The sequence below is a fragment of the Pollachius pollachius genome (assembly GCF_949987615.1).
Source record: "Pollachius pollachius genome assembly, chromosome: 12".
Lineage (NCBI taxonomy): Eukaryota > Metazoa > Chordata > Actinopteri > Gadiformes > Gadidae > Pollachius > Pollachius pollachius.
Window position 1 is genome coordinate 4799226 of NC_136945.1, and position 25268 is coordinate 4824493.

At 42.6% G+C, this 25268-nt stretch overlaps 2 protein-coding genes across 2 annotated transcripts; both read left to right on the forward strand.

The window, feature by feature from the left end:
- Window positions 1-6032, forward strand: LOC307084310 (N-acylethanolamine-hydrolyzing acid amidase-like; the record flags this gene model as incomplete). The annotated part of the gene is made up of 11 exons (XM_079748641.1): window positions 1-173; window positions 404-568; window positions 3054-3177; window positions 3310-3400; window positions 3519-3604; window positions 4359-4531; window positions 4635-4700; window positions 4857-4923; window positions 5027-5055; window positions 5419-5488; window positions 5991-6032. 11 exons carry the CDS (start codon window positions 1-3, stop codon window positions 6030-6032), a joined length of 1086 nt encoding a protein of 361 aa, XP_079604767.1.
- A 753-nt stretch (window positions 6033-6785) lies between these two features.
- Window positions 6786-14066, forward strand: LOC307084206 (ADP-ribosylation factor-like protein 8B). The gene is made up of 7 exons (XM_079748474.1): window positions 6786-6972; window positions 8030-8110; window positions 8219-8292; window positions 8858-8951; window positions 11167-11234; window positions 11700-11770; window positions 12144-14066. The coding sequence occupies exons 1-7, from the start codon at window positions 6850-6852 to the stop codon at window positions 12191-12193; spliced, it is 561 nt and encodes a 186-aa protein (XP_079604600.1). The 5' UTR covers window positions 6786-6849; the 3' UTR covers window positions 12194-14066.
- Window positions 14067-25268: the final 11202 nt, after the last annotated feature.

Sequence of the window (25268 nt, forward strand, 5' to 3'; positions counted from 1 at the left end):
ATGAATATGTGGTCCGCTTTGGTTTTGTTTTCCCTCATAGTGCCATGCACTACAGCGTTTGCAGCCCCTTTATTGAACATAAGCCTGGATGATCCCCCCGGAACACGATGGGCGCCAATATTGAAAGTATTTGACACTGAGTATCTGAATGCCGCAATGTCAGAAATAATTGAGTAAGTTTCTGATTATGTGTCTTCTTGCTGATGTATAAATATGAAAGTTATAATATATCGTTCTAGAGTTCTATATTTATACAACCCCAAAAGTAGGATTAGTAATAGCGCAACTGTGCGTACTTACAAAGCTGAACGTTTATTTTGACTCAACGTGAGATATCTCTGCAATGAGGGCAGGATATGTAGGTATACATACAAATGGATAACTACTCGAATTACTGTTTCAGCACCACGGTTCCAAAATGGGTCCATAAAGCTGTGACTCCAGTGGTGCTTGCGTTGGAGAAGTATATTCCTGAGCCGTACGCAGGCGAGATCCGTGGCATGGCTTCTCTCTCCGGAGCCAGCGTCTCAGACATTGTCCTGCTTAACTTTGCCTATGAAATATCTGCGTAAGTATGTTTTCCATGCTCAGACACCTTGTTCAATATTCCCAAGCATTACATGATGTAGGTCTTTGCTATATTCGCGAAATAACAACAGCCTCACTAATAATGTGCCTGTTGTAACTTAAAGGAGACATATTATGGTGTTTTCCCAACAAGTAAACATAGTATTTGAGTTCCAGAAAACATGTTTTTGAAGCTGTTTGCTGGAAATAGCTTTTAGGGAAAAAAAATCTCGCCTACCGCTATTCCTCTCTGTTTTAGTCCCTTCAGAATGCGCTGTTTCTGGTGTCTGTAGCTTTAATGCAAATGAGCTGCTGCCCATTGACCAATGAACTGTCAGACTGAACCACAGCATAGAGCGGCGAAGTCACGCCCTTTCCGGTAAAGCCCATAAGACCTATGAGATCGAAAAATATGAATGGGTTTCAATGGAGAGAAAGTAATTATTTTCTGGTCCCAGTCTTTATGTGCCCCTGATTACACATATGTTGTTTGTGGATTTAAATGATAATTTTTCATGTCAAGAGTTTGACCGTTTATTGTGCAATTGTTCAGTTAAAGGCTGTCGAGAAAACATAATGAGAAAGACTACATGTCTCGTTTGTGACGTCAAGCTCCCTGCGACTGGCGTTGACAAGAACTCTCCGCATGCCCCGACTTATAATGGTTTTCACCTCTTTCAATGCTTTTATCCTCCCCTTGAAAAAAAGCCGTGAAGTGGAGCAGAGAGATCGACATGAGTTCCAAGTGCGGGTGGTTCATTCGCGTCGAGAGCAGCGAAGAGCTGTAGTTCACAAAGCGGCCTCACACAAAACCTAACATTATCAAACTTCTTCGCGAAGATTTTTTTGTTTTCTTTGCATGAAAATTTATCATTTAAATCCACAAACAACATATGTGTAATCCAGGGCATATAAAGACTGTACCGGGCTGCCGGCCTGTAGCCGAGACCTACCCCCTCTGGACCTGCCAGCTTCGGCCGCAGTTCAGCTCCCGAAGAACACCGAAGCTTCGGCGGCAGTCCGGCAGCTCAGCTCCGGGAGTACAATCCCTTTCTCCTCCATGTCTCCTCCTCCGGGCGGCAGTCCGGCAGAGAAAGAGATTGTACTCCCGGAGCTTAGCTGCAGGGCTGCCGCCGAGTTCCCCCCGCCGGAGCTGCTCGTCCGCTGGTCCACAAAATCGTAGCTATGCTCTGATTGGAGGGGAGTGGGGAAGTGGGAGGTAATATTCAACTGTGCCCCCTTCCTACGTAGGAGGGGGCGCCGAAACTGACTCACACGTTTGGTAACTGTATGCGGGGTACTTTCAGAAATGCACATCTCACTCAAAAAATCATATTTTTTCAAAGTTTGTATGTGTGTGGGAGCACCAGAGACCCAAAACAACACCGCAAATCCCAGGAAAAGGGTTGATTTCATAATATGTCCCCTTTAATGTTACGAAGTTGCAGGCGGGTGCCGTCCATATAGGCAGGTGGGGCAGTGAACTACTTGCAAATGCATGCTCCCAAAAAAATTGTTCCTTTTAATAATGTGAATTTCACATTAACTATAGTTTCTGTAGGCTTTCCAACTATTTTAGTCTGTTGACATCAAATTTTGGATGATGGTGGCGATTCTAGTTGAGTTTAACGTGTCATGCAATGTGGGGCAGGACAGCTCAGCGACCATGTTCCTCCGTATGTTTATCGCATAACCCTGCAGGCTGCAATAAGAATTGCAATCCGCGCTAAAAGACGCCTATATGGTGGTAAAGTAGTCTGCCCCATGGTCATATTCTAAAACTGTTGTTGTTTTTACTCAAATTATTCTGCGCATATCTTTTGTCGTTTCTAGATCAGATGCGGATATGGCGAGTGATTTTGCACCTGTGATTAACAGTGTTGAGTTTCTGTTAAAAAAAAACATTTGAGAGGTTAAAAATGGAAGAGAGGTTAGAAATCAAACAGCTTGGCCCAGACAGACTGGACAGAAACATTATCCAACAAACGAAGGATAGGGGGAAAACTTAAAACATAACTTTCTCCCGAGCATGTTATGAAAAGAAATAATGGCTAAGGGGTTGCTCAAAGGGAAAGGCTGTGTTTAGTTTCCCATGTCTACTTTGTGTGCACAGGACAAGGGGTTAGGTGGGCCACGGGTGTGAGTGATGTGAAGCATATATATATATATATATATATATATATATATATATATATTATATACTTATATATATAACTTATATATATTATGTATACTTGTATATATAACTTATATATATATGATGTATAATACAATATTATATATGTATATAATATAAACATATTACAAAAACAAATTGTGGGTGTGGTCATACGCCAGTAGTTTCTGCCCCACTGAAATTTAGGGTCACCGCACGCTACTGCTAAGTTGACTAGAAAATGGAAATACTGGTAAAAGTATGTTGAGAGTTTCCCAAAACTGTGATGCAACACTTGAATGAATGACCACCCTCTTGTATTTATTTATAGATTTTGTACAAGCATTGTTGCTCAAGACAACAAAGGAAATGTGTACCATGGTAGAAACCTTGATTACCCAAAGGAAGTACTGAGGAATCTGACTGTCAACATACACTTTATGAAGAAGGGGCAGGTAGGTTATTAAACCTCAATTTGGCATGGTAGTACGATGTCGTCCAGCTGCAAAGATTATTGCCGTTAAGAACTTTTTTAAAGAAAGCCATTAAGCCATTTAGTGTTTATTTATTTATAACTTACCTTAAAGGTGGCGTATCGTGGCACATCATTTGCTGGTTACGTGGGCCTGTGGACAGGACAGAGTCCCAAAAGGTTCACCATATCTGGGAACCAGCGTGGTAAGACCATGTTTTCCATCTCATCCAACATTTAGTTTTTTGTAAAGATTCAGTGCATTGTTCTCCTACAGCAACCTTGTGTGTATAAATGTACTGCTTGTTGGTGGCTTGTCCTCAGGTAAGGATCGCTGGTGGAACTGGTGGAAGAATGTAGTCTCTGCTCTCCTTTTGAAGAGATCCCCGGTCAGCTGGTTGATCAGGGAGGTGAGTTGGAGTGGGGTCATGACCCCTACAATTTCAGGGCTCCGGCCTAGCCCTGAATGTTTTATCCTTTTCTGGAGCTAATTGTTGGAACTTATGTCATTGCTTCTAAAAATATTATAATATAACGTAGCTTTTCCTCAAGTGGTTTATTGTTATTGGTCAACGATTTAAAAAATAAATAACTTGAGAAATATTAGAATCACCATGACATCATTAATCGACAACCTACATAAACTAAGTGTAGCCATTCAATCATTAATAACAACGATAAATGAACAAAATGCCTGTCGCCTGGCTTCCTTTGTAATCCCACAAATCATAAGCGCTAGCATGTGACTTCTGTTATATTGTATATTGATTAAAAACTAAACCCATCAACCCTGAACAGATTCATAAATACAAAGATCAACAGTGTAGAAAAGTCACGGCCATCTCCTGTGCCTGGATGCAAGGAACGAAAAAGGTTAGATGTGAGTCAACCGAGCTAAAAAGTAATAAGCAATAAGCAGCGTGAGTAACTTTGATGAAAGTGTGTGATTGACTCTGTGCATAGCAAGGCTTAGTCATCAGACATAGGTAAAGAGAGAGTTTGGATACAAGTGTGTAGCCTATACTGAAAACGAGAGAAAGTGACAGTGATCAGAGATAAAAAATGCTTGTGCAAACATTGTGTATATGTGATACCCCCCCCCCCCCCCCCCCCCCCACACACACACACACACACACACACACACACACACATCCACACCCATAGACCTTAGAAGGAGCAGTGGACTTCCAGGAGGCTGTTCTTAGGCTTTCCAAGACCCCCATTATCACAGGGGTCTACTACATCATTGCGGGGGTGCGGCCGGGGGAAGGAAAGGTGATAACCAGGGACAGGAATGGCCCTGCCGATATCTGGCCGTTGGATCCTTTGAACGGAGGGTTAGTAAACCAATGACAATGATGCAATGATCCACAGAGACAGCTGCTGGCAGTGTTTGGGTATGGATTTAGATAATATGTTTGTATGTGTTTTCATTTCTAGATGGTACCGTGTAGAGACAAACTTTGACCATTGGCAGCCTTCCAAAGGCGGGGGTCATCGTCGAAGGTTTGTGGCGGTCTTGATAGCTAGAAATATTAGTATGATAAGTCATAATCATCTTCAACATATTAATTTCATAACCAGAGTTTTCTGGATATTAAAGAGGACAACATGAATAGGTTTGTGATGGTATAGTCGTACATATTATTTTTGTACTTTTAGAGACGAAGCCGTCAAGGCGATGGATGCTACTGGACAGAAAAACATCAACTTGGCTACTCTTTATCAGGTATGGGCTATACAAACACATCGAAATCAAGCTGAAATTCTACCTTTTTAAAATATCCAAACATAAGTTTTAGTATTAACACTTGCCTTTCCCTTGTGTACAGGTTTTGTCTGTGTATCCAGTGTGCAATGGGTAAGTGGGTTTTAACACACAGTATTTAGCTAAAGTTTTTTGCCTTATCTATTGTTTTCGCTTGTTGGGTGTAAATATCTGGACATGGTCTGGTATTCGGGCACAGAGAGGCTTTCAGTGCCTTAGTGAAACATAGAACCAGGTCTTTGTTTGACATGGCTGTTAGGCAGTAAAGGAAGCACAATGGTCATTTGATAGTTTCTAACCATAAACCTTACTTACTTATTGGTAGCCTACATGTTTTCATTTTATTCTGACATCATCCCGTTTATGTTAAATTATGTAGTACCCATAAATAAACATTGATCATTGTCTAATTGGCTGAATTGAATTTTTAAATTTAATTAATTTTAATATTCTCAGAATTACTGTTTATACCACCACCATGAGTGCAGCAATTCCCGGGGAATACAACACTCTTGTCAGGCCGCAGGTAATGAAAAATATTTAAATTATTTTTTAATTTATGGTTGAGGAATCATGCTGCAATTACTTTGTAGGTCTATTTTTTCCCATGGTGACATCTTTCCTTCTTTCTTTTTTTTCTAACAAGGGTTGTCACAGCAACTGGTGAATCAGAAATTTAGGATCAACAGAAACGGGTTTGAGGAGCCATTTTCTGTTACTTCAACATAGAACACGACATAATGTTTAGATAAGTTAAATTACTAACAAGGGAGAATGTCTCACACCCAAGAGATAGGCTGATTATTACATATAATGGATATGTAATTACCCATGTTCCAAGTGTTATAAGGGGTCTTTAATATGTATTAAAGTTACTACAACAACACAGAAGTTTTGCACTTTGAAAGAGGTAAATCCCTCTTGTTTTGAGGAAACACGCTAAAGAAGAGCACTCCCTATTGTCAAATGTTGTTATGCTGTTGGTATTCTGTATCTGACATCTGTATGTCATGCTTTAAATCCTACAGCAGGGAGCAACAGAAAAGAGTGGAACCATACAGCCAAACTAAATTGTATTAGCATTTCATGCAATAAATGGTTAAATCTATGTCATGAGTGATTCCTGACAGAACAGTGGTAGATAGATAGTATATAAGCAAGGCAAAGTATAATTTTCACATTCCAATACATCCCCCACTGAAATTGTGTATTTAATATATATATATATTAGATGAGATTAGATTGTGATGTTTAAAAAATTGTTTTTAGTTGTAGGCCAAGGTATATAATGTTGAATTTTAATCAGGACTGATAGACTCATGAGAGTAAAGCATAGGTGTAAAATCTCGACAACTAAACCACAGAACAATGTTAGTAACAAAGAGAAATACAAAAGCAGAACAGTGCCCTTAATAAAACGTGGAAACGTTGTGTCTCAGATAACAGGTCTTCCACAATTTTGTTGATTTGGAATCTAAAAAGTGCATATTATAGACTTGTATGGTACTTTAGTTTGAAGACTATAGGTTCTGGTAGACCCATATTATTCTGTAGATCAATCGGACAAATTCATGGGTGTAGAGCAAAGCTGTAAAGGCTCATTACAAAGTAACTGGGTCGCCACAAAACTGCAGAATAATGGAAGCAACTCAAAATAAAAAATAGAAAAGCATTACAGCGCCCAAAATAAAACGTAGAAACGCAATTATTAACGCAGAAATAATTAGGTTAAATTTGCGTCAATTACGTAGCCGGTCAGACGCTCAGAGTTTCTGAAAGGTCACATGACACGACATCACGCAGCTACTTCCTGTGCAGGAGACTAGCAGACAGTAAACGGGAGTGAAAACAGCAGTGAAGATCTGTGAAACTACTGAGTCGTTCAAGATGTTGGCTCTCATGAACAGGCTTTTGGACTGGTTCCGCTCTCTGTTCTGGAAAGAGGAGATGGAGCTGACATTAGTGGGACTTCAGTACTCGGGAAAGACGACGTTCGTCAACGTTATAGCGGTGAGTACGAAACAAGCACAGTCAGTGTGGGCCCCAGGCTACTACCTGAAAATGATCCATGCAATATTGTGTCACTATATATGTACCCAAAATGTATTTATGTATCGACCAGTAGAGTGTATGGTTCACCATTGTTAAGTATTACCCGTCAATACAGCACCGCGAACATGTTTTAACAGTATGTTTTAATTGGTACAATATTCTTGGGTGGTTCCCAAACCTAATGGCTTTCTTTTTTGTTGTTATATGCAATTTCCTAGTGTTTTGTACGTAGATAATATTACATGTGTATCGTTAAAATGCACGCACAACTAACAAGTGCATGCGTTGAACCCGTAGTTAGGAGGGCGCTCTCCGACATCACATGTCAACACAGACAGCGTTGCATTTTGTAAACACACCCACTTGTCAACTTCGTACGTTGGGGAAAACCCTCGTCGAATATACATGCAGCAACCATTCCGTCAGCATTGTCTCACATTAGGGTTATTAGAGTACCCGGTGTTCAATAGGCACTTACGTATAATTGACACGCGTTGTAGAAACCTAGAAGTTTGTACGTTAAAATACTAAGTCTCCCCACATGTATGGATTCGTCACGAGATTACAGATCTGCTCTATTGAGCTGATCAGGTCAGGTGATTAGTTCTGCAGTTTGCACAAATGAGCCCTCAAGACATTCTAGTGTAAATATGCAACTTTAAAAAAAAACAGCGACTTAATTAAAACTGAAACAGGTATATATTGCTGATGAAGTTTTAAGCAAGTGGTGGTTCTTTTGAAAGTTGCTCAATTTAGGCCTCCGCTTATTTTTTGAACAAGTAGGTGGATGTAAGGGGAGTAGGCTGTACAACCAAAGTAAACAAATGTTTGGTTGATTTGGCATCTGTAGGATACCGTTTACTACAAGCATATGCTTGCACCCCAGCATTGTTCCTATAGCCTACAATTATATGTGTAGCCTACATCAAGGATAATTAGGTGTTAAGTGTTTACTTCGTGGAGGAAAACGCCTGCTGTTTGTTGTTAACCTTTCTGCATCTGTCTCTTCGTACAGTCGGGTCAGTTCAGCGAAGACATGATTCCCACTGTGGGCTTTAACATGCGGAAAGTAACAAAAGGCAACGTGACAATAAAGGTACGCTAGGGTCTTCTTTTTTTTAATTGTGTGCTGTAATGTTATCAGAATGGCAAATAGCATTGTGATGCTAAAGTGGCTTACTGTGATATTGTATTCTGTCCACAGATATGGGACATTGGTGGGCAGCCTCGCTTCAGAAGCATGTGGGAGCGCTACTGTCGGGGGGTCAATGCTATTGTGTAGGTATCTGCCTCCCACATGAAGGGCCCTAGGAACTGAAGCCTATATACCTTGGTTTCCTCTAGTAAATGAATAGAAATAATTAGATTTTGATGAGTTCTGTGAACAACAGCAGCTCACCTAGCACAACTATTTTGATTCCATGACATGTGAAACATTGACTCTCATAACGCTTATACTTGCGTACAGTACTTCCTGTTTCTAACATTAGAAGGGGTGGTTACAGTTGAAAGCCTTTGACACAATTCCCAATTTCCTCAGTCATGCATATCTCTTTTCTGTAAAACTATGAACTATTTGATAGTAAAGCTTTGAGATGCATTTTTAAACTACTAGTTAGACCTCTTGCAATTGAAAACCCATCATTTAAAATCCAAAATACCTGACATAACTAGTAGTATAAAGCTATATTATTCTACTTCAATTCATCACATGCATGAATTGACACGCATTAATCAAATGTGACTCAAAATATAGTTATCATAACTGTTTGTGAACATAAGGAGTAGAAGAGGCCTCAATGGACAGCTGAGAGTTCTCTATCTTTCCCCCTTCTCTCTGAAGTTACATGGTGGATGCTGCAGACCGAGAGAAGGTGGAAGCTTCCAGGAACGAACTGCACAACCTTTTAGACAAACCCCAGCTACAAGGAATACCCGTAAGTTATATTGTTCTGCTCTGCGAGCATTGAAACCTTCCGCTGTTATGTTCTTGGCCGATATTGGTTTTATCACATAGATATATATATTTTTAAGTGACCCTCAACACTCGCACTTACTGGTCTCGCAATTAGTTCTCACAGCACCCAGTGGGGTTGTAAGGTGCTCTTGCCAAGACCTTGCTGCCATCACACTTTTTAACTCGAGGCAGGATATTTTATAGGAGTATGGCATCTCAGCTGACAGATACTTGGGGAAGGTGGGGGATAAGGTACATGCTGACTCAATGGCCTTCCAGATGCTCTTAATGTCTTCCGGTCCAAGCAGTGTAATGACAGTTATTTTATCGATCCTCTGCATTTGACTCATTTGAACCTTCTGTGGTTCTCAAGTTGTATTAGTCATATGCACAATGACAACAATGTAAGTCATTAAAAGGCACGAAATGCCTGTATTCCAGGCTTCCTCCACTGTGCAATGCACAATAACAATAAGTCTTAATTAAATATATATATATATACTGTTATATATGAATAGATGCTTGGGGTGGATTTGGTGAGGGTGTAATGGGTGCAGGACAGCGTAGTGTCTAGGGTTTTTGACTCCCGGACCAAAATGTACCGGGTTCATCTCCAGTGTCCACATCGTTATCCCAGTTGCTTGTGCCTACTTCCCTCACTACATGTACATTTGCCTATGAGCGGCAGGATGTTCTAGTGACTAGAGTGTTTGACACACACTGTAACATCCCTGGGCCAGGTGTCCTCACTCCTAACTAGTAATGCGCGATATAAACGATACAAAAATGGCCTACGATAGAGATTTTAATTCTATCGCTCTATCGCGATAATGCATGTTGATGACGCAAAATACAATGTTTAATTTTTGGTTTGGTGCAATTCCTTTTCACATTGCAATTTTCGCAACAGTGCCAGAATTCGTCAACAAACCTGCATGTGTGCAAAGAACGTTAACCCATTTGTACCGGCTGCTGTGCAGCGCAACATTGTATCTAGTAGATACAATGTTGCTCCGCGCAGTCGGTACAAATGGGTTAATGGTAAACACGCATTGATGCGCAATCCGGTCTTAAAGGTAAACACGCACAGACGCGTGATCCGGTCTGAATGGGTTAAATCATTGGACAAAAAGGTCTGGGGGGGGGGGGGGGGAAGCACCGGTGAAAGTCAACAATCATGGATATCCAGCGTGATATACATTGATCTGCGGACTGGTCCAACTCCTTCTCCCTCATCCTGACTCGGAATGTGTTAAATGCATCGGCATTTTTAAGTTATGTTTTCCAGCATATTTTTTACTTGCTTTTGTCGGACCGTCGGGTGGTGGCTCAACATGGAGCAAAGAGGAGACGGAATGTCTTTTGGATATCGGACCCAAATATCCAAAAGACGTTCCGTCTCCTCTTTGCTCCATGTTGAGCAACGTCTCCGAGACCACCTCTCCGGCTGGGTCAACCTCCTTTTGATGGTTAAAAATATCACATAATCGACAAAAATCGTAACAATCAATGATCGATCATCAATTAATCATGCCCATCCCTAATTGTCAGTACAGTGTCTGTTCCTTATCTAGAAAGACACCCGTTTTTTCTGTTCTCTGCATCTTGGGTGGCATTTAAGAACCAAGGACTTAAACTAAGTGTAGTGCCTTTTAGAATGGTTTGCACTAAAGGAAAGAAACCCAATGCTAATTTTATTTATCTGCAACATTATGTTGTATGATTACAGTGTTTCACAATAAATGTTCTCGAAATGACATACTATATTTCTCTTTTTTTTAAATACATTTAGCAGTTTGGCTTTCCTTAGGGTCTATGTAACCTGTTCTGAAACGGTTATTTTATGATTTTATATCGTGATATATATCGTTATCGCAAGAGGCTGCAATGTATATCGCAATATGGATTTTAGGCCATATCACCCATCTCTACTCCTAACTACTCCTTAATAACATGGATGTCATGGATGTCACGTTGATGTCATGTTGTTAAATGAAATGATGGTTCCTAATCAAATCCCTTCTATGTTTGGTCGAACATTAATATGTTGGTTTATTCGGAAATGTGACTTATAACAAGAGTAAGATATGCTCTGAATGATTTAACACATTTGGTCTTTAATTTCTCTCTTTGTTTCACCTTCTCAATGTCTCTCTCTCTCTCTCTCTCTCGCTCTTTCTCTCTCTTACCATCAGGTTTTAGTACTTGGCAACAAAAGAGATCTCCCCAACGCACTTGATGAGAAGCAACTTATTGAGAAAATGTAAGCCTCTCAGAACTTATGATTGTATCTTTAAGGGAGGGGCTGCCTGAAGCACTCCATTCGGACGTCAGCATTGGTTGAATGAAAGCCCGCATAGAGTTGCTATGCTGGTTTCTGGCTTGATAGATATCGCGTCTAGAAAGAGTTGCGTGTGGAAGTGTTCTGATAGAGTAAGTAGTCTAACTTGTGTAACAAGAAACGAAATGACTGTGATGTCCAATCATTTGCGCATAAAAAAAAAAACCCACAGAGTTACAAAACTAACCGACTCTCATCTCCTCTTTTGGTTGAAGTGTGTGGTCAATATACACGTTTTCTAGAGTTAAAAAATACATGAATGTGGGAGTTACTAATGCCCATCCCTAGTTCTGTCCTCCTGAGCTGTGTGTTCCAGCCCCTTTCTCTTTGTGTGATTATGTCTTGTTGTCAATATACCTTATTGGTCAAATTATACTCCATCTGCAGGAACCTTTCTGCTATTCAGGACAGGGAGATCTGCTGCTACTCCGTCTCCTGCAAAGAGAAAGACAACATAGGTAAGCACAAAGTATCCTACATGGGCAGGATAGCATGGTGGTTAACGTTAGCCTTTCAATAGCCACAGTCTACCTGTAGGCCGCCTTGAGTAAGAGACATTACCACTACCAGCTCCATAATGACCTGCATCTGAATTCACTCAGGTGAAGTAGGCGTGTTAACAATATGAATTGGATTGAACTTTTCTTCAGAACGACAACATACAGCTATAGCCTACAGAGACAGTAAAATTGTAAAAAGAGAATTGCGATGGTTTATCCAATTTGTCTGGTGTGGGAGGGCAGAAGCCAAAAGGAGATGAGGATCATGAATAGAACTTCATAATTAAACAGCACGTCTTGAAACAGCCTCTGCTCTTCTCCCTGACCTCAGACATCACCCTGCAGTGGCTTATCCAGCACTCCAAGTCGCGGAGAAGCTGAAGATGAGGAGTTGATGGTTGAAAAGCCCCTCTTCCCTCCACAACCAACCGACAAACCAACCTCCCCTCCCCCCTTTCCCTCCAGCCCAACTCAACAGTCGTTGCTCCCTCATACAGTCATCCTCTCCAATGCCTCTGTGAAGTAATCCAGCTCTCCACTCACTACCAAACCACGCACCACCACCACCACCTTCCCCTCCCCATAAATGTGTAATATCGCGTCCCGTCACGCAAACAGTCCATAGGGTTCTGTTCTTTTCTGCTCGTTACTAGTGCTAAACGGTGGGTCTGTCGTCTGTAATGCATCCTGTCGTCAGAGTCGCTCCGTGTCCGTGTCATGGTTGGGTTTATTTTGTAGCGGGTTCACGTGGGTTAAAATGTCTTCAACCCAGAATCCTTTGCAAGCAGACAGTATGACTCTGGTTGCATTTTATGGCAGACATCATTGTTATATCATGATGGTGTGGGTTCGCTTGACAGTCTGACTGTACTTTCATTTGCCAAATAATGATTGTGGGTTTGCATCCGTATTCGATTCTCTAGTACCTTGGGGCAAATTCCTTTGTTTTGATGCTGGCATATGAGGAATGTTTTCTATGTGTCTTAAAATCAAGTGTTTACAGAAAAGATCAAATAGAAATTTTGTGAATGGATGAAAGGTAGTCATAGCTAGAAACCCTAAGACAGGCCAGCATAGTTTTAAGTGCCTTTTGCTCAGTAAGTATTCTCCAACAGACGGATACCTGAATATGTTTGCCTGAGGATTGCGTCCACCTATCACCTGTCCTCCTGATTCACTTCAATAGTACAAACGATATTCACCCCTGATGTATACACAATGCTGATCAACGAACCCAGTTCACATGAAGATATCCTACAATGCAACTGAAGATACTACAATGACAAAGTATAAATGGGCTCCTGTAGAGGGACCATTTCAAGGAAGGAGATTGATATTACATTTGTAAATGAGTCGAGGGTAGTTTTGAATGTTATTTCACTGTCGCTGTTTCTATTGTCACTTGATAATGTATTTAGTCACGCTTGCCACTCGCTGATTGCAATATGTTTACTAATGTTATCACTATATGACACGATTATCAATTACACAATACCACCTTGAGAGTGCAGGCCAGTGTGGGTCAGCGTGGCTCATGTTGTTGTCGCTGCATTACTCCAGTACAAGATCTGGACGCTTGCAAATCCATTGACGTCCCCTCTTCTCTTTTCAATCATGAACTCTTCTCCAAAGCCTTAGCAATCCAAGGGAGGATGAGGCTGTGCACTCCGACCATACGAAACAAGTCCAATCCTTTCTACGGGATAAGGACAGCGACTATCATTGATTATGAACAGTTCAGCCTCTTCTTATGACGGGTGATCACGTTTGCGTCGTATGTTTATATATCTTATCTGCAGCAGTTGATTCGGTCGGTTTGATTGTCCTTTTTGTGTTTTCTTATGTGCTTCTTCATCTCTGCCTGATTGTCTACCTTGGTCTTTCAAACTAAAATCACTTCATCTTCTCTTGTAATGTCTCTTGTTTGTTCTGTTTTCTTTCCTGTCTATGACCCTTGCAATCCTGACTGTTCAGCAGTTACGCTGCTGTAGGTGGCTTTGAAACCAGGAGCCTGTATAGGTTAATAGGGTAAAGCTTTGTTACCTTTTGTAATATAATATATCTATTATATAATATATATACCCACACAACCATAGCTTATTTTCAATTTGTATGTGCATGTGCTTTGGTTATCCACCATCAATTAGCAGAATGTGTAAATAAGAGATTAGCCTTTTTATTCAGAATGATTTTCGTAGATGTCTTGCATAATTTCCTTGTGATTGCTAATAAATTTATTTTATTTTTGATCAGATATTTGTTGCGCATGAGTAAACATGTTAATTAATTTCTTACCAGTAGGTGGCGGCAAAGGACTTTAAAAGTATGGATTGGTAAGCAGTGAATAATACTATTTAATATAACCTCCTTTTATACAACATTTGTTTTCTGAGTGTGCTTCTTGCACATTTATTGAAAATGTTAAATATATTGATCCATTATAGGTGGCGAGTCATAGAAATACAGGTTTTTGAACTCGCAAGGCATCATTTTGATGGTTGAATGATTTGTCACAAAATTTACATTTTGATGAATTGTTTTGGATAATGTGCTGGTCATTTACTAGATGTCATCGAGCATAACATTTTATAAAAAATTACCGTGAAGGAGGATCTTCAAGGTACTATTCGAATTATTAACAAGTTTGAGCCACACCCTACCAGAATAATAATCCCAGTTCATAATCGATGACCATTTACTAAATTCACACACCTGGTTAATTCATGTGCATCATAAAACAATTCAATATCCCAGTGTTCCCTAAACAACCCAAACCACACCTGCTTTAAAACACCTCACAGCTTTTTTTTTCACACATCTTTTACCACAAAGAGGAATTGATCCAATACGAAAGGAGGAACTGAAACACCTCACTAAGCTAATTTTGGAGCGTCATGAACCATGAGGGCCTAGTCGCTCTCACAAGCTGTGGGAGTCTCTGCCTGCGCCAGGTCCTTGTAAAGCGCCTACACCTTAATTCATCTAATTTCTTAAACACAGCCTTCTTAAATGAGCAGCTGTCAGCTTTAATGGCCGCTCCACGCAGATGGGCTGGACCCAGCCAGACCTGCCGCGGCAGCCAGGTGTTTGTGATGGACTCCATGGCGCATGGTTGCGCGTGGGTTTACGATCATAATGAATTTAAAGGGATTAGGGGGAGGGAGGGGGTTACGACCCCAGCCCCCCTTTGCCCTAACCCTACCATATTAATTTCTACTGAGCAGGTCAGGAAGAGATGACCTCAATGTGAGCCATAGACGTCTGCGTTGTTGCACTCAATTACCGCCAACACGTGGCCATTTATTAGGTCGTATTTAACGAATGCTGCATCTTCAAATAAATATTAAACGGATGGGATCTGGTGGAGGCCTGTGTTGGGAGTGGCTCAAGTGGGAATCAAACTGCTGACCATATCAGTGATTTTATTGCCAAGCTCCACCATGCTTCACCAGTGGTGAAGCATGGTGGACAGGACCACAGTTGAGGTGTAAACCGCGTTAGAAACAGGTGTCCATATTGCCAGTTGTCCCTTACTATAAAGATGACGTTTTTATTTGTATCATATTTTATTTTGGAACTCATTTCTAGCACAAAGTGGCAAAGAACTAGATCCAATGTTATATGTCCTCCCATTGGGCGCTTGCCATCTGAATGTAAACAGTGGAAGTTAAGCACAGTCAGTCATTGTAGTAGTTCCGAGGTTAAAACGTGATCCACAAATGTTAAGCCATCCACACTGAAATAACAATAAGGCTCTGTAGTCTTGTGCCCCACTTTCTCCCAAGCATAAAGCTGCCTGCTGGTTCAATACTGTATGTGTTACTGAATCACTTCCAGATTGGCTGTACAGTTTTTACTGCTGTGTCTCTCTGTCAAGACCCTGGACCCTGTCACTCAGCACTGGGGAAGAACATGTTGACACACTATATTCAAACTAATCTTTGCAATCCATGTAGTATTGATGCAAACCCTCAATATAGATCATTATAGGAGCAAGGTTTGTCTGCATTTTTATTAATAAACATCATTAATAAACTTTATAGAAGGCTAAATGTTGTATTGTTTGGAATGATATTTTTGTATTGTAAGCTTAATTCTTATTTTTCAATCTTGTAGTTTCTTATTTGGACATAGGAGGAGGCTTTAGTATTTGCTGTTAAGTCATCCAGAATACACTTTTGTCCAAAGCAACTTTGTGGACATGGTGAATTCAGAGTTAAGTCACTAGGAAGCATTGGCATGGTTGTTTGTGAGATCAGAGTGCTGAGCTTAAGAGCTTTCAAACAATAGGCTGTAGTTTGTGCTCCACGAGGCCCCTGAAGCATTGTATTTATCAAATGACTGTTTGTGGCCTGGACCTCTGCAATCCACCCTACACCTCCTCGTTCTTATCTCTGTGCTGTTCTTGGGTCATAACCCCAGGGCTAATCGCTATGGGGCATGTCACATGACTTAGCATGGATCTGCATGGCGGCATTTCGCCATCGTTAACTGCACCTCACTCAATAAAAGACATATGGCTACATGCTTGCCTTGCCCTGTAATACACGGCACCTGATGGCTCGTTAAGTTAATACATTCCTGGCCCTAATTAGTTTACATTGTGCTTGTTTTATTAGGGGCCGGCCGGAACATGGTGTTTAAAGTATTTCACAGGGTTTTTACTGTTGGCTGACTTTAATACTGATTATTTTCGACCATAATAAAATAAATATTTAGAGAGTCTGACCGCTGGGGATGGAAGAGGTATGTGGCGTGTCTCCGCTCAGTGTTGTAGTTATATTTGTATTCCGTTCAAATACGAGTGCCTTTTGAGGAGAAAAAAGTTATATTTTTGATAAACCAACCTGTTTAACTTTTATTTTATTAGTTATGGATGCAAAGGGAGAAAAAGCTGCCGAAAGCGGCAAACGCAGTAATTCCTTTTCCCAGCGAGAGCGAGTAATCTGTCAGTGGCGCGCTCTTATCCCTCACACCCCTCAGATAGCCAGCTCCCCTACGCACACTTTCATACCTTCACCTCCACACTGGGCACCCCCACGCTCCTCCCTGCTCTCCTCTCCTCTCCTCCCTCTCCTCGTCTCCCTCCCCCTCCTCACCTCCCTCCCTCTCTTCCTTCCTGCCTTCAGTTAACTTTACATGTACCTTCCTTCCTCTCTTGCTCTCTTACTCTCTTGCTCTCTTCCTCTCTTGCTCTTTCTCCCTCCCTCCCTCCCTCCCTCCCTTTCTCTCTCCTTCCCTCACCTCCCTCCCTCTTCTCAGATTCCATTAAAAAATCACAACTTCAACTCCTGGGGCGCTGATCAAACAGGCAGACCTAATGCATTTCCTCCCCCCACCTCTCCCCTCCTCCCCCATCCCCAATCCAATGTACCTTCGTATTTACATATAGATTGAGTATTTATCAGTGTGCACTTTAAGGCGGATTCACTGTAGTCCACTTTATTGAAGCGCGTTGGGTTTATGTATATTTAATGAAAAGTGGATGTAGGGAGTGTAGTTCTTTGAACAAGAGAGTACACATGGAACATGGCACACGGGCAGAATAATAATATCGTGCTGGGATGTGAACTGCACAACTTTAAACTTTGTTTTGTTGCGCTTTGGCTAGGTCTGGGATGTTACTGTATGTTGGCATAGCATGTTATTTCGTTGCTTTTTTGCACACCCATATATCATACTTATCACAAGCCTGGAAATACCTCAGGGGAGCAGGAGATAACATCTGCTAGGAATATTTCGGCCTGACTATACTTTCAAACTGACATCAGGTAAAGTGAAATAACTCGAATAAATAATACATGTACAGGTATAAAGGTAAGATGAATTACTTATTACCAATTTGTAAAATTTAGGACATCATCTTTTCTTCAGCTTAAACAAAAGACACACCACACTCTCTTCTGTACATAAGTCATACGCAATCAGATTTGTTGGGGAGCTAACCATTTTATTTTGGGATTGGTGGAATAACCTTCAGTCGTACAAATGCATAATAAAAAGATTTAGAATCAATACAAATGGAGGAATGAATTAACTTAACATCTTCTAAGAAGGTCTGATTTCTAATCAACTTTGTCTTAAACAAAATAATGTCGGATCGGCATTTGAAAAATGTGACCTTTATCTATATCTCTATCCCTACATTTTCTCCACAACTGATCAACAATAGCTCTTCCCCCGGGATGTTCACGTCGATTCGATTCAAGCACAGTGGAGGACTCTGCGGACTCCGATTACTCATCAACTTGTTTTTGTCCCCGGTGAGGTCAAGATAATTAAGTACACAAAGTCTACATAAAAGATACATCTCACTAAAAATGTATGCTCAATGGATGAATGCCTTGTTTCCTCTCAACAAAGGAAATCCTGGCCGTGTGCTCGTGGCGTTCTCTTAAATGAATCCGTCTCTGGCCATTGTTGTGGAGGCTTCAGAGGAGCTGTGTGTGTGTGTGTGTGTGTGTGTGTGTGTGTGTGTGTGTGTGTGTGTGTGTGTGTGTGTGTGTGTGTGTGTGTGTGTGTGTGTGTGTGTGTGTGTGTGTGTGTGTGTGTGTGTGTGTGTGTGTGTGTGTGTGTGTGTGTGTGTGTCTTTTGTCCTCCAATCACCGTGGCTACAGGTTGACAATAGCAGGAAAAAAAGCCAAACGGTGGGTGGTGAGGTGCTGATGGTAGAATCGTTACAAGGCAGGCAGGAATGTGCAGGAGAGAAAGAGAGAAACTAAATGATCTACGTAAAAGCCGGAATGTGTGTGAAAAAAACACAAAAAAAAAAAGTATAGGATCTGAATACTTTTGGGAGCATATTGATTCGCCGATCTTGTTCCTGTGCTCCAGAGTCCTAGAAATACGTATTTAACAATGAGACAGAGTGAGGACGATCCCTGAGGTTTTATATTTCTCGTACCCTTCAAGTTTTATCAGTAAGAAATAGTGTGCATCGGGAGATCCACATTTGTTTCCTGTAATGTATTTGATGTTATTTCGCCCTGCCCACCGATAAACAAGTTCCAATTGAAGACATGGTTTAACTGCATGCTCTTTCAAGTTCCTCTTCCCCTCTATGAGAACCATGTGAGCAAGACCGTGTGAAGAGAGGTCTGAAGTCACGTTAATGGAAGACACAGATGTTCCCTTGGTGCAAAGGAGTAGACCTGGCCGTAGACCAGATTAGCCGCCTTTGATGTCCGCAGAAACCTTCCCTATCACCAGGTGACTTACCGGGGTCTTGGGCTTTTGTCTCCCGTTCCCGGACGCAAGGTTTGATCCCTTGCCAGGCCACCTTTCCCTGCATCTGCACGGGAGGAACACCAGAGATATACAGGACAGCGTATATGTATGTATTTTCCCCCGGCCAATCTCCCCACCTTGGTGGAGTATAGCAATGCCAAGGGTATTTATAGCACGGAATAAGCAGTGATTTATGAATGGGCTCCCAGGCATGTCTAAAGTCAACTTTGTTTTTATCAATTTAGATAGTCTTCCTAGTAGTACTTTTTTTTTTATAATTTTTCTGTGTTATAAACTATCATGAATCACATGTCATTTTCCTCCTTCCTCCCTTAAGTACTTTATCCCCAGATGAAAACTGCTGCAGTGCTTGTATCATCTTCAATACTAGCATCAGTGGAAAATATTGTCTCTATTGTCTAGAATAAATTATACATTAGGAATACAAAAATTTAAGAAATGATAAACAACAAAAAAGATAACTAATTCAATCAATAGATCACAGCATGCTTTTTATTTTCCGTACCAATACCTGTTTTTTTCCACAATAATTTCCACAGATGACTGCGCACACAATGTGTCTGTGTCTGTGTGTAGGAAATGTGAGTATGCGTGTGTGTGTGTGTGTTTGTCTGTGTGTGTGTGTGTGTGCACTCAGTTCTGTGTTAGCATAACAACGATTGTAAGGAAGGGTCTAATTAAAAATCACTAAATAGACGGCAATGGTTTCAATTGCTGTTGAAGTGGGAGCTCTTGTGTGTTTTTGTTGAGTTGTGTCCAAACCAAACCTTTCCTGTCGCTAATTCCACCACACCGCTATGTGTGAAAGGCTTTCTCAACACTCTTTCTGGTTTTCCTTTTTTTTGAGTGTGTGTAATTAAGGAAGTGTTTGAACAAGATCTGAGAACATTGTTAGGATACACAAGGAGGGCGAGAAAGCATGGCAACCAGATCTGAGGAGAATTACATTCCTGTATCAGCGTTTCTTTATGTGTACAGAAACCGCAAACAGGGTTGAACCAACTTATAGAAACATTGATTAATGAATGGTATTGTATCCTCATGAAATGAAGGTATTGAATTGGGATACACAGTTGTATCGTACGAATGAATGAGAAGATTTACCCTTTCAAAGATCAAATATCAGGTTTGAAACGTTATAGATGAAGGAAAACTAGTTTAGTCCGATACCGTACAATACCACCGTTAACAGAGCTGTTAAAATTCCCCATAATTATTGTCATAACAAATGTTTCCATATCTCCCGTTCCTACGTCATGGACTTGTCTTTCAGTCCTTCCCTCCCCTTGACTCAGCCGATGGCGCAGCACCGTGGCTGGAATGCCATTGTACAGCAGGAATGCCTTTTCCTCCTTGGTGGCATTTGGCCCCCCCGACCTGGGGACATGATTCTCTCTATCTGGGGAAAGTGCTCTTGAAGACCCCCGGGCGCCAGCATGTGGGCCCTCATTCCTTTCTCCTTCTTCTCTCTCGCGGGGTGACAAGGAGGTGCTGACACCCTGCTGTCCTGGGAGGCATGGGGCGGACTGGGAGGGAGGGAGGAAGGGAGGGAGGGAGGGAGGGAGGGAGGGGGCCTGACGGGGCAGAGTCAGGGCACCACCGCCCCATTCTGAAGCTGACAGGCGAGCTCGTTCATTTTCTCTGTTTGGCGGTGTGTGTGGTCCGTGGGAAAAATGTGTCTTCATTTAACATCAATGCAATGCAATAATATTGTTTAAAACACCGGCACAAGAAAGAAAGGCCCACAAGACGCCATTGACACGATTATGATATCTCCAAAAGGGTTGATTCTCTCCCTGGAAACCTCCTTCTATAACTTTTAGAGGTTTCTTATTAACGCAATTCACCAAGGATATTTCTGTGTGGATCCGCGAGCAGAGTATGATGTTTGTCTTGGGAAATTGGGGGAACTTTCTGTTGCCGAGGTAATCAGCCCATGTTGCTGAGGCTGAGAGTTTTGTCGTTGTGGCGATGAGGTCGGGCGGATGCTTAAGCCCCTCGACCGAAGCGACGGCACGCAACACCACCTGCCTGGAAGAGATAAAGGCCTCGGGGTTTAGCCAGACTCCCTGACACAACTCAAGTGCAGCAACTCAAAAATAAGAGACTCACCCTCCTCCTCCTCTATCTCATTAATCATTCATCAGTTTGTGACCCTCATCAAATTTACATTAACATGGAACCACTAATAAGAATATGAATAAAGAAACCCAAGGGTTTGTTTGCATAGATCTAAAATTGGCACTTAATCATTAGATAAAAATGTTTCACATTTTTATTAACACATTCATTGTTTCAACCACAATGCTCATTTTAATCCCTGTGGTTTCACACAGTAACTTCCCCTCCAGTAGCGCTCTGCTTCTCTTGAGCCCTTGCTACGAGCTCCTCTCAATTGGAGATTGTTCTTGTCCACTGGCCCTTTGGCATTGGCACGTCGACTCCTTCTTCTCATCTTATGTCTTCTTTCATATAAAACAGGATTGTCTTTTAACCAAGGGATTCAAAGTGTGCTAAACGGGCCTTTCATGGGCCTGTCAAATCCCAGGTTTAGTGCTCCTTTCTCTAAATATTTCCATGTGTGGAGTGTAGTAATACCAGCAATATGTTTCTCATCGAACAAGAGTTATCACCGCGGTAGTATTCGCACTGCATCCTTTTATTCCTTCCTGATTCCAATTACCATGGGTCGTCCCTCCTCTTCTTTGACCGAACGCCTTGCGCTTGTTGTGTGGAAAAAAGGGCGGAACTCAAAACTCTATTTTCTTTTTGCTTCTTTGTGACGTTTGGCTTTTGTGCGTCTCTTCACGCAGGGCCTGACACGAGGAATGCGGCGTGTGGGACCGGTTCTTTCCCTCGGCTTATCGCACGCTCATTACGGCCGTGTTGCAGCGCTGGCGTTGAGCCGTTATGCCTGCAACCACTGTGGTCCTCCTCCTCCTCCTCCTCCTCCTCCTCCTCCTCTTTAAGGACCGTGTCATATCTCCCCCATTGTCTGCGGTCAGCACCTGCACCCCATTCCCCCAGCAACGCGGCGTGTCCCCCACTTAACGGGGTTCACGACTCTCCACAACACCCACGCCCACGCGTCCCCACGCAGCATGCCTCCGCCGAGGGGTTCATGGCAATCTTTGTATTCTTGTGTTTTCTTTTTGTAACCCCGCCGTCGCCTCTTGAGCCCGCGAGGTCCCGTGGCACATTCCACAGGCGGCCCGTTGGCCATTGAGGCCCTGAGATTTGAGGCCGGGGGGGAGGGAAGGGAGCAGGTCTGACTCTGTCTCGAGGGGGGGGGGGCCTGATGGATGGGCTGTCTCCAGTTTATCTGGGGCAGGATGGACGCTGTGCTGGCTGGGGATGGGAGATTGTCACTCCTGACTGGTTTATCAGGACGGGGGGGGGGGGCTGAGTCATGGAGCTCTCATCCTGTCAGAGGTCAGGTTCCCAGGCACCTTGTCCAGCCTCCTACTGTCCTGTCGCTCCCGCTCACACGCTGGCATCCGCAGGACCTTGGTCTGTCCGTCTGCCTTGTCTGGCTGTCTGGCTGGCTGGCTGGCTGGCTGACATGCCATCCTGAACACAAAGGGACGATGAGGTGAATGATCTAGGTCTGTCTCCCCCTCCACTACTATCGGGGGCAGGACATGGCAGTAGGTTAGGGTGTGTCTCAGCTGAAAGGTAGTGTGTTCGATGCCCATTGTCCAGACAATGTGAGATGCCTCACCCCACCTTTTCCTTAATGAACTGTCTGAAGGATAAAGGTTGGCTAAATAACTTATTGTTAATAGTTAGAGATTACCCATCGTGCCAAGCTGTATGCTCCGCACTTAATATGACATTTGGAACTAATTCAGATGATTTCTTTTTTCCCTTTTATCTGTTGTATAAAACTGCGATGGAGTCTTGTTGGCTACTGGCTTTTAAAAGAATATTAAAAGCATTGGAATCTGCTGTCTACTTCAAACTATGATATGCTTGTGGTTATTGAGGGGGGGAGCGGAGGCCTTTTAACATGATCATTAACATTGAGTGACGCCTCAAACATCGATTTCATCATCATATAAACCGTTTTTATTTTATTCTCTTTGTACATGTATCTGTTTAACAATAGAACCGCAGAGACTGAGACTGAGAGAGAGAGAGAGAGAGAGGGAGAGAGAGAGAGTCTACAGTTTTTTTCTCCGAAAACTGTAGAGGAAGGTTTTATTTTTTCCCTTTAAATGCCCACCACCCAAACAAGCCTATGTCGGAGCCCGCCCTGAGACCGCAGCCGTACTCCCTCCCCTTTCCCACTTTGATGAACCATCGGTGGGATTTGGGGAAAGCCAAGAGAAATTGGGGGGCCTCTCGCACATTCTGACGTTTCCTTTAAAAACACTGAGGCCTTTGTGCGACTGTCAGACATGGGAGTGTTTCAAACAAGTGTTTAGTAACCACAAAGCATTCAGCCTGGTGTTTGTTTTCCTATCTTTTATTTTATGCCGTGCTTGTGTAAATACGCGGGCTGCGTCGTGTTGCGCCATGTCCAGAGGTCCTGGCAATCACCCTCTGACGGGATCACTTCCATCACTGTTCTCCAACCAGGCCTGTGGGCGGCTCCTTTGGTATGTGTGTATGTGTAGTCTATGGTATGGTATGGTATTGTGTGTGTGTGTGTGTGTGTGTGTGTGTGTGTGTGTGTGTGTGTGTGTGTGTGTGTGTGTGTGTGTGTGTGTGTGTGTGTGTGTGCACGTCAGGACAGTAGGTAGGATCAGAATTGCGCTGGGTGTTTCGGATGTAGGTTGATTGGACAAACTGGATTATCTGCAGTCAATTGAGAGAAAGCGACACCCTACACGGGTCCCAACCCCCCATCCGTCCTGGGACGGCCGTTTATGTCTAAGAGCAGATTATGCATTCATTATATTTTATGCAATGCAATATCTTGTTTTTTGAGTTTCTGTTCTCTCAGTGATTTTTCTCTTCAGCAATTAAATTGCTGTCCATCTTTTTAGAGAATGGTAAAGAACTTTACAGTTCTCTCCATCTTCTTTCTCGCACTCTCGCACACATTCTCAATATTCCCATGCTCTTTATTCTTTCTCTTTCTCTCTCTTTTTTCTCGATCATCCTCTCTCACCATCTTTTGTCTCTCACTCTTTTTTCCAGATGTTCTCATTCTCTCCGTCTTTTTCCTCCTCTCTTTTTTTTCTTCACACTTGAACCTGGGCCAGACACGGAGCGGAGAGTGAGAGAGAAACAGAGTCGGTTATGTTACTATTTATTTCACTGCAGATTCTGTGGGATTACCTGGTGTTGTTCTAAAGCGCAGTGGACGTCACTGTGTGACCAATAATAGGATCCTCATAATAATAATAATACTCCAAGCTCTGACTCCTCCATGACCTCTACCACTTCTAACCCTGCGCAGAATCGACCAACCAGGAAAATATTTGGCCTGTACGCACCCGTTGGTGCATAACAGAGGCCACCTAATCCCGTCACGTTCCGCGGTTATAGACGCACAGTGCTCCTTCCTATTAGCTAGGATTAAAACATTAGGCTGGAGGTTTGGCCATCAACAATCAAATATGGCAGCAATGATTGAAACCTTTACTAACTGTACGTCTGACAGGCACAGAATGGAACCAGTCTGTGAGCCAAGCCGACCCGGAACAGCTGGATCCAATTCCCCGGATCTTTCCGATCCAGCTCTCACCGTATCTGGCCCCATCACAGGCGTTAAGCGGTGTGTAATCTCTTAAAGGGCCGAAATTTATACATCCGCCATTTGGCACCGAACTAGAGGGATAGCAGAGGCTCCTAGGAGCCCATTGATCACCTCCCTCCACGCCAGCATTACCGCTATCATGACCACCACCTTCGTCCTGCGCCCCTATCCCCGCCCTCAAAAGCCTTCCCACTATCACCACCACCATCACCACCACCACCATCACCATGACCATCACCACCACCACCAAACTGGGTCAAACAAAAACAACACTCAGCACACTGGTATCACTACCACCATTACAACCACTACCATCACCACTTACATCACAGCCACCTCCATCACCTCCAACCCCATCGCAGACACCACCTCCCCCATCACCCCCACCGCCCCCCCAGTAAGCAGTTGGGGAGATGGAGCAGAGAGTTAATAAGTACTAGGCTGCTTGCGGTGTGGTCTGTAGTACCCCAACTGTTTCACCATCTCCCTCGTTCTGACGAA